Source organism: Molothrus ater, chromosome 21 (genome assembly GCF_012460135.2).
Source record: "Molothrus ater isolate BHLD 08-10-18 breed brown headed cowbird chromosome 21, BPBGC_Mater_1.1, whole genome shotgun sequence".
Taxonomy (NCBI): domain Eukaryota; kingdom Metazoa; phylum Chordata; class Aves; order Passeriformes; family Icteridae; genus Molothrus; species Molothrus ater.
The window spans coordinates 3,863,439-3,878,426 of record NC_050498.2 but is presented as its reverse complement, the minus strand read 5'-3'; the positions used below and the strand labels follow the sequence as shown (position 1 = coordinate 3,878,426).

Here is a 14,988-nt window from a genome sequence, read left to right as displayed (position 1 = left end):
GGGGGCACTGGTTCGGGCCGCTTCAAGGGCGGCTGAGGCGCCGCCCTACTGCGCCGCCCCGGGCCGGCCGCACGGACCCCTCGGGGCCGCTGGGCGGGGCGCGCACGGCCGCCGGGGCGGGGCGGGGCGCAGGGCAGGGGCGGAGCCTCCCCCGGCCCCCGCCCCGCCGGCCCCGGCCCCGCCCGGGCTGTCAGAACCGGCCTGTCCCGGGCAGGCTCGGGGCGACCGCGGGATGCGGCGCTGAGCGCGCTCCGCTCGCTCTCTCTGTCCGTCTGTCCGTCCGTCCATCGGTCTCCCCGCCCGGGCTCCCGCACGCCGAGATTCCCTCCCGCAGCCCATGATGTGCCTGGAAAGCGACGGCTCCTCCGGCAGCAGCCCGGTCTGCGGCGGGCGGCTCCGAGCTGGCGACGAGGAGGAGGAGGAGGACGGCGAGCGGGGCTGCTGCGGCCGGGGTGCCGAGGGCGAGGTGCAGACCCTGTCGGGCAGGATGAACCCCCCGGCGGCCGGCAAGCACCCCGACCGCCCCGCCGCCCTCCGCAAGGCGCCGACCCTCGGCCGGGCCCGGGTAGCGGCCGCCGGCATCCTCAGTGTGGGCAACGTGCTCAACTACCTGGACCGGTACACCGTGGCAGGTGAGCGCACCCCGCGGCTGTGAGGGCATCCCCCGCTGCCCGGGGACAGCCCTTCCCGGGCACGGTGCAGCCGCCGCCGTCCCCAGGGTTGTCGTGGGCTCGGGTCAGCGGGGCTCGTCCGCCGTGCCGAGGCTGGAGAGGAGGGATGGCGTGAGGGATGCGGCGCGGCCGGTGCCCATTGTGCGGCCCCTCCGGTATTGTTCTCTAGTTTGTATGAATTTTATCGAAAATAAGAGGAGCGCCCTTTGTTTGTGTGGGCTCGATGAAATGGAATGGGTGCTCGCTGGGATTCGGGAGGGACCGGTGTCCGCAGCGCGGTGAGAGCGGAGGGCGCTCGGCGAGGCTCGGGGTGATGGCAGACGCGTTATCGATCCCGGCACAGGGCGAGCGCTGCGGGCGACAGGTGCAGCTGCGGCCGGAGAGACACACACAGCCTGCTGCCACACGGGGGGAGACGGGCGAGCGGGGTGTCCTTGGGTGAAAATCGCAGCGAAGCAAATCCCCTTTGCTTTGTTTCTGCGGAGTGCGTCCAGCCTGGAGCAGCCGGCTGCCCTTCAGCCCTGTGCCAAGGAGGGTCCCTTCCCTGCAGAACTCCCGAGCGAGCGGGTGACAGCAGAGCTGGCAGGAGCGGGCGCAGGAGGAGCGGCTAGGCAGCTGCAATGCACTTTGCAAAGCTCGGTTTTCTGAAGGTAAACACTCAAAATCATGCGCTGGTGGATGTGTGACCAGCCGTAGTGTGTGAGCCACTATGTTCCTCAGTACTTACTACTACGGTGAAGCTCAGCTCCAAAGCAAATGTCTGTTTGGGTGTTTACTGTGCCATCCCTAGAGAGGACTCCTTGTTTATTCTTGTCAGGCAATAACAGCAGGGAAGAAGATCATCACTGAACTTTTTCTAATTAGAAATGAAGTAGGCTTGTTGGTAATCAACTGTCTCATGTCATTAGAATATAATACATATTCTCTGTTTGGCAATACTGATAATTTTATCTTTAGAGCTTACAAAGGGGTTTGTGCATGTATAAATGTTTCTCTATGCATATATATGTTTTAATCACTAGGACTCAATGTGGTGTTAAGCAAATCCAATATTTGTTTATACTACATTAAAATAATATATGTTTGTAGGGCAGTGATAGAGAGCAAGGGACATAAATCTAAGTCACTGTTGTTAGAATAAATTGGCCAGGTTGTATTTATTTTGTCTGGAGTAAGGAGATGGGGAGGATTAGAAGGAGAATTTAGCTGGCACCATTGTGGCTTTTTTGTTTTTCTTTTTAGATGTGGCTTGTTCCTTCAGGAAATGTAAAGGCCAGTATTGGAAGATATTAAGTACTCAGCTGGTAGTCAGTCTGTTACAGAAGGAAGCTTGAAGATAGAAGGTTAACCTGTTATTGTTGAAGGAAATTGTAGTGTACTCCCTTGCCCTCAAATAGGGACCTCTCTAAGTGGAGTTTTTCTACAAAGCACCTTTAATGCATGGCAAGTTTCCTTTTTAGGAAGCTATTCCCCCCATCATGCAATCTTAAAAAAAAAAATCACATCTAGTTCACCTATTTGCTTTAGCACTTCCACCAAGACATTTGCCATCTGATTTTTCTGCCTGCAAGAACTGAAAGCATCTTCTTTTCTGGAAAGGCTGGAAAGTGCCTGACCAAGCGGAAGATAAAAATGCCTGCTTACTGTAATGTGGCATTGCCAAACCCAGTGCTGTGATTGCTGGTATTCCTAGGACAAGCTCTGGTATTACTGTGCTCAATAACTGCCCTGTGGAACTTATCTATTAACATTCAGCTTGGTATCAAAGGTTTAAGATCTCAGACATCAGACTTCCCTTTGGGGACAGAATCAAACTTTGCATGGGCTTTTTGTCTTCTGTCAATTGGTATTTACTTTTCAAACTGGTCTTATATAAAGTGCTAATCTAAAATATGAAATAATTTAAATCCAGTGTAATGGAAGAGTTGTGGTAATAAAAATTATATGTTTTGAGCTCAAAACTGACTTGATTATAAAGTCTTCTCTAAAAGTAATCTTTACTTTTGTATTTTGAGTCTTAGTGCATACCACATGCTTATGTGATGTGCACTTGCAGATGAATCAAGCTAGCACTTTGAATATGCAGCTCATGTCTCAAGACAGGTAATAATTAGTAAATACAACTCTCCAGACCTTCAAAGTGCATTTCAAATATGAATTGTTGCAGCAACGTAATAAGGGATTTTAACACCAGCCACGTTATGGCAGGGGAAGTAGCGTCAGAAGTTATGATTTACCTAAGGCCAGTGGATGTTGTGAGAACTGGAATTAATTTCTGGTTCCAGCTCTATTTGAAACAAGTGTTAGAAGAGCAGCAGTTCCAATGGAAACTGGTTCCTGAGGATTTGTCTCCAGGGTGATCCCTGCTGTGGATTCTCTGATGTCAAATAAGTTGACCTTTGTCATTAGCCTTTCTCTTCTTGTCTTATAAAAGTTGCATCTACCCAATCATTTTTTTAAAATGAAAGTGTTGGAAGCTTTGGGACTTCTTCCTGCTGTCAAATTTAGTTAAAGGTAGGTCAGTGGCCTCAAAAGCAATTAGCAGGCAGCTGACAGACAGACAGACATAAGCAAACAGAGTATCCAGCTGTATGGGCACAATACTCCAAGTACATCCTCTGTCTTCCTTGAGAACTTAGTTGCAATCATTTTAGTTGGCCAAAAAGTGTAAGAAAAAGCAAGTATATATTTAGTGTGTGTGTGTGTATATATATATATATATATATATAACATACATAAATAAAAATTTTATATCTATATATGTAACAAGTATATGCAAGTATGTATTTGTTTACTGGGGGGGGGAAATCATATACAGAGTTATTTCCAGTTGTAATTTCCTGAGTATCTTTCACTGTTTTCTAACACAGCCTCACAGAAGCTGGGTGCCATGTATCCAGACAATGTAAGAGCAACTTATGTAATAGAAAGAACTAGGCTGACCTGTCCTATAGCACATCTTGCCCTTAAAAGTAAAAGCTTTTGCATTGCTACAAAGCAAACAGCAAATGTGTTGTTTCTTGGTGTTTGCACTCTGGAAACATAAACATTGTGTAAAATGAGTTGGGTTTGGGTAATCTGTTTTTTCAAGTGCAACACACAAGGAAGTAGCTGCCTGTTTTCCTGGTTTTGGTTTAATGACTTCCCAGTATGGACTAAATGAGCTTATGATGGAATGTGCCTTTTTGGTATCTGGGACAGAGCTTGAGTGCAGTTTCCAAGATACAGGGCATACACAGCTTCACACCTGACACTAAGTTTGCAGCTTTTTTGGGAATACATGATGAAAATGGGCCTCCACTGAGGACTGGCCTGTTTCTTAATGTTTCAGAATGAGTTTCTTCCAGTACTTAAAAATAAAGAGCCTGCACAGCAGTAGTGTGTATTTCAATAAGGTCCTTATGTTTACAAAGAGTTGGAAATTTCCAGCGTGTGTGGAGTATGTTGGAACATACTGATACTTGGGAAAAGCTGTCCCAGACAAAAAGTGCCAGTGCTGCTACTGTGGCTCTTGTAAAGAAAAGATTGAAAACTCAATCAGTGCTGAGCATTACCAACTTGAAGGGAAATGATCCTCTGCAATTTTCTTAATGGGTCTTTGACCATACTGATAACAGCTGCCTGTGGAGAAAGCATTCTTTCAAAAGCTGTGTTATTAGGATAGCAAACAAGGGGAAAACAAAATAATGAAACCATTGCAGTTTTCCTGTGAAACTGCACAGGATTTCAGCCATCCCATGATGCTAGGACATATCTTCTTCCTTAATGAAGTTTTGGGAAAAGTCATCTTGCCTTCAGAAGCTTGGAATGTGGTTTCACAATTATACCATGGGTGACCTTTTACTCTGCCTGCTGTTGACGATGAAAATATTCTTGCTTCATTAGGGTGTCACCTCCACCTTCTAATTCAGATGCTACTTCCTGGCATTTCTGTAGTGCTTTAATTTAAAGGTAACGATTTAATTAAGCTGGAGAACTACCCAGCAAAGTAAATGAGTCTCACTATCCCACTACAGAAGGGGAAACCAAGTAGTAGAATGTTGGTGATTTGCCTGTGGTAATGGACTTAGTGGCAGAGCCTTGGCTGGTATCAGTTCATCCTTGAGGATCTCCATCCCTGTCACAGAGTACGTCACAGACTTTGGTCTGCTGGTTTTGTCCTTTAAATGTCTGCAACTTGTTAATAACTGCATTTGTGTTAATTAGCCTCTCATTACAACACACAGTTGCAAATCAAATGCCATTCTTTGAAGATACACACATGCAAATGATCACTGAAAGTTGAAAGTCAAGTTTACAACTATGTAGTACAGACTCCAGCTGAAGGGTTAGGAAAGGTTCAGCACTAACTCTCAAGTGCAAAGACATTCAAGAGCTTGTGAGCCACAACTGCTTCTTTTTACTTGTGAGCTCACATTTCTGACAGTGACATAGTGCCCCATTGAGGGTATCTTAGTGAATGTAGTCAGAGAATTCACGTGGAATGGGATAAAAAGAGCCCCTTCTCCCCTTGTAACAAGACTATGCTCGGTGCTCATAGCTTCAGGGAGGGAAGTATTAAGAGGCAGTGCAAGCACCCAGGACACAGCTCTGGAAGGGCTGTAATGCTGGAAAATATTAGAAAATGATACTGACAGAATGCACTTGAGGCAGCAGTGCTGCCAGCTCACACATGTGAGAGTTTGTGAAAGGATGACAGTGTTTTACTTGGGCAGCAGGGACCTGCTACTGACTCAAATTCAACAAGTCCTGCTTTGGGAGCAGAAATTAGGCTTGAACCTCATGCACTTCAAAAGCAGGAGACAAAGTGCTCTGCAGCACAGTGATGGGGACTGTGCCACAGCATCTTGTTCCCTGCAGTTGTTTTCCCTGTGTGATGGGCTTTATTGCAAGGGCTGCTGCTTCCTCTTTGCTGATTCTTATGCGAGTTGGCAGGGTTTGTTCCAGAGTATTTTACATTTCAAGTGAAGTCTTATTATGTTTAATCATAGTATTTTTTTCTTCCTTGTGCTGTAGGTTTGCCAGATACTAACTATCTTTGTTATTATGTGCAGATTTTCCTGTTTGACTCTGAGATCCTCTTTCATGCATGTTGATTAATTTTATCCCCAAAGCATCCAAGACATCACAGCCAGAGAATGTGGCCTTTATTACATGGAGTTAATATGCTCATAAATATTGAGTGTGTTCTTAAGAATAATGTAATGATCTTACTAGTCCCTTGATCTCTGTGACTGTCAACACCAGAAGCTTTGTGATAAAGCTTCTCTGGTCAAAAGTGTGGGAAATCTGTAATCATTCCTTCAGACTTTTCAAATACCACACCAAGCTGCAAGAGGGTTCAATTCTAATAAATGGGACTAACTGAGAACATTTACTCTTCATTTTTCCTGGTACACTGTGCATGAGAAGCAAATAAGCTGCTGATGATGTAGCATGATGGTTATAAATTTGAACAGATACTGTTAAAAACTGGTGACTTTTCCTGCAATACAAAATCCCATAGCTCTTGCTTGGTATTTCAATTGCTGAGGAACTCGTGGTTGAAAGGTGTTATAATGCATCACTTACATCAAATAAGGTTTGTAAAGGTCTTGAGGTTCCTTATAACTATCAGAAAAAGCTCCTGGTACCTCTTCAGGAGATTCAATGGGAAACCATGACTTTCTTTGACAGATAAAAATTAGAAACTCCAGATATCAGAACTCTTTTGTGTTGCTTGTTTGCATCATCACTGCTTGATGTACATTATAGACCAGGACATTGTTGTGCAGTTTCTGTGGAATCAGGTGGTGCCTCCAAAGTATTTATGGTCCACATCTATCTCCATATCTCCAAGATGTATCAGAAAGCTGCAGGCCAAGGGTGGAGAGTCAGAGGGACACAAGAGACAGCACTGGTCAGTGGGAGGGGTCCCAGAAGATGAGCAGATGTGGCTTTTTGGTAGGCAGTATAGCCAAGGGGTGAGGAGGGACTTGAGGGAAGAGAAGTGCAACTTTCAACAAGAGTTTACAAACAGCATCTTCCAAAAATGATGAGCATCACAGGAGAAAGGATGAAGATGTCTGTTGGAAATGGTTAAAGGAGGACGATGCCCTTCTGGCTGAGAGAGTCTTGTGGAAATTGGCACTATGGATGTAGGGTGATGAATGTTCTAGAAAAAAATGTGTGTGTGTAAAATGAATTCTACAAAGAACTTGTGAGGTGCCTAAGGGGCCAGGGAAGGTAATGGGAGCTGAGCAAAATGGGCTTGGGCTCAGAGCCCAGAGAGGTGTAAGTGAGGTGAACAACACCTCATGGTTTCCAGAGAAGTTTTGAGTACACATCTGGGCATGGACCTTTCCTGTAAATTGCGTTTTTGGTGAACTGGTCTGAAATTCTTGGTCTGAAAATCAAGAGGCAAATCTGAGACAGGTAGGGGCAAAATAAGAGAAAGAAACCCCCAAACAACCTGAACCAAACAACAATCCCCCAGTCATTACACTGAGTTTTTAAGTACTAGATGCCCCCTTTGACTCTGGTGCTGTAAAACCTCTCACCCTGCAATTCATCAACTGAATGAGTACCCCACCTAGAACTGCTGAACTGCTGAGCACAGCAGGCATCTCATGCATGGCTTTTCTTTTCTTGACACATCTGTTTTCATTGTTATTTTGAGTGTTTTTGTCTGATGTAACCCAGCTATTTCTGTAGGGTTGCAGGCAAAGGAAGTGAAAGGGAGGGAGCACTCATATCCGTGCTCCTGGTTTTACAGCAGCGTGTAGAAAATCGGGAGGATGGCAATGTAAGGGGTCCTGGCTGACTGAAGGGATGTGGAATCATTCCCACTTGAGGTCATTACTTTGGACCTGTCACCAGGCAGGGGTGGCTGAAGGTTTCTTTTGGAAGGCTCCTGAATCAGCTGTTGAGGATGCTCTGGTGGCTCTGTCCACTCTTCATGGTGCTCTGTGTTTCAGGGAAGCCTCTGCACAAGGCATGGCTGGAACCACCACATTATCTCTCACTATCAAAAAATGAAAGAATTCTTCTGTCAGGCTGAACCTTCTAGACAGCAATGGAGCATGTTGTGAGAACAACAGCCCACCTATTCTGTACTTCTGGTTTTGAGGAGATAGGTATCAATCAATCCTCCTTCTCCAGAACTGATCTCCTGCCACAACTGAAATCATTGAGCAATTTTAGCTTTAGAGAAGGGAGGGAAATACAGAAGAAAAACTAGGCTTTATGCCTTGCCTTTCCTAAGTTCAGGCTTGAGCAATATGAACATACCAGGCTTATGTTGTTGGTGAGCAATATTATCTCCTATAGAGATTTCTTGTTTGTTTCTTTTTTGGGGTGTTTTGTTGGTTCGTTGTTTTCTTTTTAAATATATTTCTTATGCTCCTGCTGGTGGCCAGCAACTTCAGTAGCTGAACAGAAGAGCAGGGGGAAAAGACCAGTGTTTATCTGGAGAATAGCTGCAGTAACAGCTTGGAGTTTGGCTGGCACAGTGAGAGAACCCCATGCTGGAATGAAAATCCTTTCAGCCTTGGCATGTGATGATTTTTTTGTTTAATTTTTTTATTTTAAGGCTGCATTGAACCAAAACTGCAGTAATCCATCTTACTCCTTGCTCAGGCTTCTGCCAATAATTATGTAAATACAGATCACAGTTAATTATTTGTTTCATAGCTTCCTATTTTCCCTATTTGTATTAGTAACATATCATTATTGTCTTAGAATACAGCTCTGTGTTCTTGGCAACATGGAAAACAACAAAAATGGGTGAACTGACAGTGGCAGCAGGACTGGTGTGTGTGTGAAGTCTGCAGGGCCTGAATTAAACCTGCCTGAAGGTTACCTCTGATTCCCATGGCTGTCCTGGGATTTGCTGATCTGTGCTCTCTGCATATTCTCATTGCAGACAAGTGATCCCTCAGGAGGCTTTGCCAACAAAGCAGTATGGATCTGAAAGGTGTGTGTGGGGAGGGCTTGCCTTGCTGTTGGTTTGTGATTTTCACTTCTCTCTGCCTGTCACGTTTGCATTTCATGATTTGTGCCTGTGTGGTGGTCATGACCTTGGAAGTTTTGCTTTTCATCCTGGCTGAGGCAGCTGCTTTAGTGCAGCTTTCCTACCAGGTGGGCAGTTAGGGGAGTTCACAAATCACTGAGTGCTCTTGCTCTGGTCCTCTTCAGTGAGACTTTTCATTTGAAAATGGGAGACTGTGACAGGATTTCTTTTCTAAGAATTTTGCATAAGATACTGTATTCTCATTTTCACATTGCCTTTAGTGTGTGGTGTTTTTTCCCATCAGGCTGGTGCTTGTAAACTTTGCCCCAGCCAGACCCACTGGGGCTTGGCTGTCCCAGGCTGTAGGATGTGAATAATTTGATGTGACATCAGCTGACCAAGTGCCACTGCTGGCCAGGCCTCAGTCCCTGGGCAGGTTGGTGGATGAAATGTTGTTTATGGGATGCTGAATCAGAGCTGCTTAAGCACTTTGGGCCAGGCACTAATTTTGTGCAGTTTCAGGCGTGTTCTCAGTGCTAAATAATAATTAATACAGAATTGCAACAGTATTAATAAATACCAACAGTGCAAACTATGCAATAAGGAGAAATTATTTCTATTGCACTAGTGTGGCTCATAAAGAGAGGTCATTGCCTGTGTTGGTGTGCTGAGCTATTAGAACTCAAATTCTGCTGCAGCTATACCAGTGTTAAAACATTTCTAATAGTCTTGTTATTTCCGTGCAGGCAGGCAGAAATGCTGACTAACTTTCAGGATAACAATCTTTTATATATTCAGGAAACAAAATACCCAAGGGCCACTGGTGACTGACAGCTACAGTGCTCTGATTAAAACTGACAGTTCCTGATCAGCTCTGTCTTGGATGTTAGTTTCTTTTCTCATGGGAAGAGAAGACAGAGGACAAAAAATTATTTAATGTAATAGTATTAGGATATGAGACTTTTTTTTTTCCTTTGCAATTTTCCAGGAATTTATAACTCAGAAGTACCAAAGTACCTGAGTAATAGTGCTTGGAATGGCCAACATTAATCTCTGCATGATGACTTTCCTATAACAAGGTACAGAAAATGCCCAGTGTTGGCTTCTAGTCACTGATTTTTGACTGTAAGAACAATTTGCTGATCAGTTAATATCTGGTGTTTGCCTGCTTTATTCACAGCTGGTATTAAGACAAGGAAGATTTTTTTTTTTTCCTCTAAATCACAGAATTTCTAGGTTGGAAGAGACCTTTAAGATCATCGAGTCCAACCTATGTTCTAACACCTCAACTAGATCATGGCACCAAGTGCCACATCCAGGCTTTTTTTTTTTAATGAGAGGAATCATGGTGCTTTTGCTCATCTGCACTTACATACAGACTGCACAAGCAATTACTCAGTCCATAATGAAAAACCTTGAGCCACTGCTCAGAACATGAGGTTGTTGGGAGCCACTGGTGCCCCACAGAGTGAGTACATCTCCTGCTCTCCTCTCTTGCCCTTCTCTCCAACAGCATTTCTTACTATATTGAGGCAATAACTTGATTTCCTTTACCTCCTGTTTATTTGATCTCCTTTTTACAGGTACAGAGATGCTGGGTGCTCAGGAGCAGTTAGCAACACCTCCCCAGCATCTGTTGCTGTGTGCTTTTCAGCTCTGGGGTGTACCTTGAACTGTACAGAAGAGCTGCAAAGGCAATCAAATCAACGACTTCTCTTCATTACTTCATTATAGAAGAGTCTTAGCACATCTGCTAAAGTTTAGGGTCACTTGCTATTTCCTTCATGAAACATATTTTTAAGTAGTCAAAATTTTTAGCTCTTACATGTTGGCAATTCCAGTTGTTCAAGGTGCAGTGGCAGTACTTTATGTTACTACAAAGCTACCAAAATTTTCAGGGTTTTGGGCTGTGAGTCAAGAGAGTTGCAACAGTTGCTGGAGAAAAGAGAAATAAATCGGTTTTGGTCTGCATTTCATTGTGCTTTTAAACTTCTATTTGGAAGTGGCCAAAATTAGTAATGCTTCTGTAGTCATATTATGTTCAAAAATATGTAATGGTTTAAATGTCAAACTGCACCTTATTGCAAGCTTACATTTGCCTCTCAAGTGTGCATTTAAATCATTGCATTGCTGAAAGCCACTTAACAAGAATAAATCAGAAGTGGAGCTGATGTTTGAATAAAACCAGAAGTTATGTGAGTGGCTGGAGGAAGGTCTCTGTCTGTAAGCAGATGCAATCAAATCTGAATCAGGATTTAACATTTTTGATTTACATAGTTAGTCAAGCTCTATTATACCATCCCTTCTCATTTTCTACATGAATGGGAAATACATTCATCACCATTTAGAAATTACTGGGCTTTGTAACCTGATGATGTTTGGTTTTATTCACTCAGACTTGTGCAATTGAAGCACAAACCACTTCAGTCCTGAGTGGCAGAGATTTCCTGGGCCACTGCTGCCTGCAGAAGAGCTTTGTGTGCACAGCATGAGCCCAGCAGTGGGAGAGCTCCCATTGTCCAGGCAGCCATGGATGTTCCACCTGTGCTCTCTGTCCAGAAAGCAGCAGGCAGGCTCAGCCCTGGAGTGGACACCCCTAGTTAGGTAGGTTTGTACCACTGATCTGATAATTAAGAGGTTTGTAAATTCCATTAATCACCCTTTTGGCTGGCAAGATCTCTATTTTTCAATGCTCCAGTTCTCTTTGTAGATTAAAACAAATGCATAAAAGTTTTTGCTTTAATGAGGAAGCTGCTAAAAAGAAAATTTATTATCATTAATTATTTACTATTTATTTTACTTTATTTCTCCACTGTTTTCAGGTGTTTCTTTTATTCTGCAGGAGCAAGGTTTTGGTGGGTTTTTGATCAATGCCTTTGACATAATATAGAAGATCCATGTTTGCAGCTTCCATTCAAACATGTGGACTCCAGTTGCCTCTGCTAGTATTGAGTCATCAAGACAGAAGAACTAAAATACAGATCTTAAAGTCATGCAGGAAGTTTCTATTTAAAAAAATAGGTTTATAAGTATGGCATTTCTAAAATATATCGGCTCCTTTGTAATTACACACTTTAGATATTAATACATATAATTATGAAAGTATAATTAGACTCTGGTAGGTAGTGTCATAACATTTTAAGGTAGATTTAAAAATATCTTGTATCTAAATATCCCAACAAGAAAAATTTTTCTTTAGTGATATTCTTAGGCTTAGTCTGGAGGACCTGATTCTAGGCTCTGGGTTTTATGCTTTGGGTTTTTTTACTTTTAACCCAGAATTCAGTAGAGACTGAATTATTCTGTCTTTTAAAGGACAGGCTTCTTCTCCTAGGCTTCTTCTGTAAGATGTCAGGGCTAGAGGGAAGCAAGAGCACGCTTTGGATAGTTTCAGGTTAGAGATTATTCTTACAAAAGAGTCTCTTGGCAGTTCTTAGAAAGCCAGGTAGTGGAAGACTTGGTTGGTGGGAAGCTGGAAGAATGGAGCACCCAGAAGTGTTAGGGCCCAAGTGTCTCAGTGTGTGTGAGGGGTGTTCCCACGGGGACTGCAGACCCTTCTGCTCCAGCATCTGTTTCTTTTAGCAGATTCCTTTCCCTTTAAATCCAGAATAGCATCTTTCCACTCCAAATTGCTATGTGGCATGTGGTTTGCTGAGGGGAAAGCAAGGCATTTTGTGTCTCGCGGAGGCTCGTGCCGTGTCAGCTCTCTGGTGCCCCTGTCATTTCCCGGGGCTCAGACCGCAGCTGCGGGCACCAAGCGCCTTCACACGGGTGCCCGAGGGTCCTGCTCCTCTGCTCCTGCCCTTGCTTCCCTCCCCTCCCTGCCCCCGGCTCTCACTTGTGTGGGATCAAATTAACCAGCAGCAGCCGCCACAGCAGAGAAGAGCAGCTCTGTCTGAAGCTGTCCCTCCAGAACGTGCACACAGATTTCAGCGCTTGCACCTGCCGTGTCTGGCTGCTGCTGTGACCTCGTGTGCCAGCAGCCTGTGCTGATAAGCATTCCCTGTTCCTTCCATCCCAATTAATAGTTCTAAGGACACTTAATTCCTTGCCAGCCTTCTAAAGCTTGTCTTTGTCCATAAACACTCTGCATTATTTTTGTGAGGGTCCAGTAGAAGAGTGCTTTCAGAGCACATAGTGAAAGCTAGAGCAGGCAGTGTTAGGAGGTTTCTATTAAACACATAAAGGCAGCACTTGCTGGGCAGTGATAACTGTGTGAGGATGCTGTGTCATTGGAGCTGGAGCAGTCACTCATGCAACACTGCAGACTTCTCTTTGAAACCCTTTGTAGGTCGGTAAAGCCTTTCTTGCAGTTTCTATTGAGATCCTTGGGCACTGTGCCTTCCCTGAGTACGAGACTGCTGCCCTCTCCCTGGGCAGGACCCTGTGCCAGCCACAGCAGCTGCTGTCTGGGCAGGGTGGAGATGCAGCAGCACGAGTGTGGAACAGGCACCGGGCTGTGAGACTTGCCAGGGCTGTGCAAGTCCTTCCTCTGTGCTCTTCACTGCCTGATGAACTCCTTGGAGTCAAACCAGTCCAAAACCACCATCTCCATCACTACCTACAGGGTATTTCCTTATGTCACAAAGCCATCTCATTGAGGTATTTCATGTTTCAAAGGACTGACTTGTTTCAATCCAGAATTCTGTGGTTCCATACAGATGTGTATCCGCTGCCTTTCTACCACTAAAGACACCAGTGAGACAGGATGAGCACAGGGGATCTTTATAAGAGCCCTGGTGAGATTAAGCAGTAAATTGGTGGTGTTTGACTTCTCCTGTGATGGGTAATTTTCGTTTGTGCAGCAGATGATGCACATCCCATGAGTGAGTGTGGCAGGTAACAGTACCCATGGAAAGGTGTCTCTCTGCTGCAATTGGAGAACATTAGTGGAACTGAACAGGGTGTAGCCTCCCTCATTGATTCTGCTGTTGCATTGTTAAAAACCTGATAATCTTTTTAGCTGCTCAGTCTCTCCCATTGGTAATTGCTAAATGTAGTTGCTTATGTACAAGCAAGCTCAAACAATGGAAAATATATGAAATATGAACCCTTTCTTTGTGGGGTGGGAACATATATCTTGCTGTGGTGAGGAATGTTCACCTCACATTTCCGAACATTGTGTTCAGCAGATGAGCTGTTTCCTCCTTCTCTTTCAGGTTTTGGTCTCTCCATTGGGGACAGGGCTGAGGCTATGCTTAGATGGGCTGTTAGAGTAATTATCCAAATGAACAGGCAGGGTTTTAAAGATGCTGTTGTGTGATTTTATTGTTACTGAGTGGAGAGGGTGGAAATTGGCTCGGTTCTTGTTTTGTTTTTCCATAGTTCAGTCTATTGACTTGTAGATTAGTGAGAATCTCATTGGGAAAGAGCTGCCTTTTGATTCTAGTATTGCCTCCAGTTGGGAGAAGACTGAAGAATGCAAGGGAACCTAAAAAAAAAAAAAATCCCAGAGCTGACAGCCTTCAGTCAAGCAGCGTGCTTGAAATTTTCATGTGGCTACTGAATTTTATCTCTGCTGGGTGACTTTGTCACTGTTCAATGGCTGAGAGAAACCTCCTTGTAAAGGCATGGGCATAATTTTGCACATCCTAAGGTAAAGAGAGTAAATGATGGAGGAATATTGTTCTTAAATAGTCTCAGCCCAATGTCATGGAAACTTTAACAACAAAATAAATACAAACCCTCTCTTTTTTTTAAAAAAAAAGCTCTTTAAATAGAGATGGGGTTAAAAGGAGACTGTGTCTAATTTTGTTAGCATTGTGGTCCTAATTTGTCGCTCCTGGTGACTTGAATTCCTCACAAATTGCTGGTTTGCCTGCAGATCTGTAATTCCCACATGCTGTAATTTTGCCTTTAGAAATGTTGGCCATGGGCAGCTCTCTCTTTCTGAGCTGGAATTTTGAGCACTTTAAACTCTACAGCCTGGTTTTTCTGTGTTCGGTGGAGGGGGAGGCTCCTGCCTGGCAGGGAGGATGAGCAGCTCTGGGTTTGCTGGGACAGAAAGCCCTGGGAAGGCAGTGAGGATGAGCAGGGGTGCAGGAGGTGGCTGCTGGGAGTGTGGAGGCAGCGCCTGTGTTGTGTGTTAGCTGTAAATGTGTACCCTGTGGAAAGCACTGTAGCCATCCAGCAGAAGGGTGTCCTCTTCTGCAATTCGTCAATATGTGAGATCAAGACACTGTGGGAACAATTCTGAGGCATTTGTTATGGAAAATCCAAGAATTTTCCAAATATTGTGCCCTGCTGTATAATTCCTATCAGCTGCTGGAAGGATCAGCTATTGCTATGAGCTTTTGGCTGGTTTGAAATCATTAGCTACATGCTTTG

At 44.4% G+C, this 14,988-nt stretch overlaps 1 protein-coding gene across 5 annotated transcripts in view; it reads left to right on the top strand.

Moving 5' to 3' along the window:
* The first annotated feature begins 203 nt into the window (after positions 1 to 203).
* Positions 204 to 14,988, top strand: part of LOC118694206 (sphingosine-1-phosphate transporter SPNS2-like) — a 136,670-nt gene continuing 121,885 nt past the window's right edge. For all 5 annotated transcript variants that reach the window (XR_004981381.1, XR_004981382.1, XR_004981380.1 and 2 more), the window contains exon 1: positions 204 to 632. Coding sequence is in view for 2 of the 5 variants with exons in the window: in XM_036395198.1 (XP_036251091.1) it covers positions 338 to 632 (295 nt within the window). In the remaining 3 variants the exon portion in view is untranslated. The remainder of the gene's footprint in view (positions 633 to 14,988) is intronic.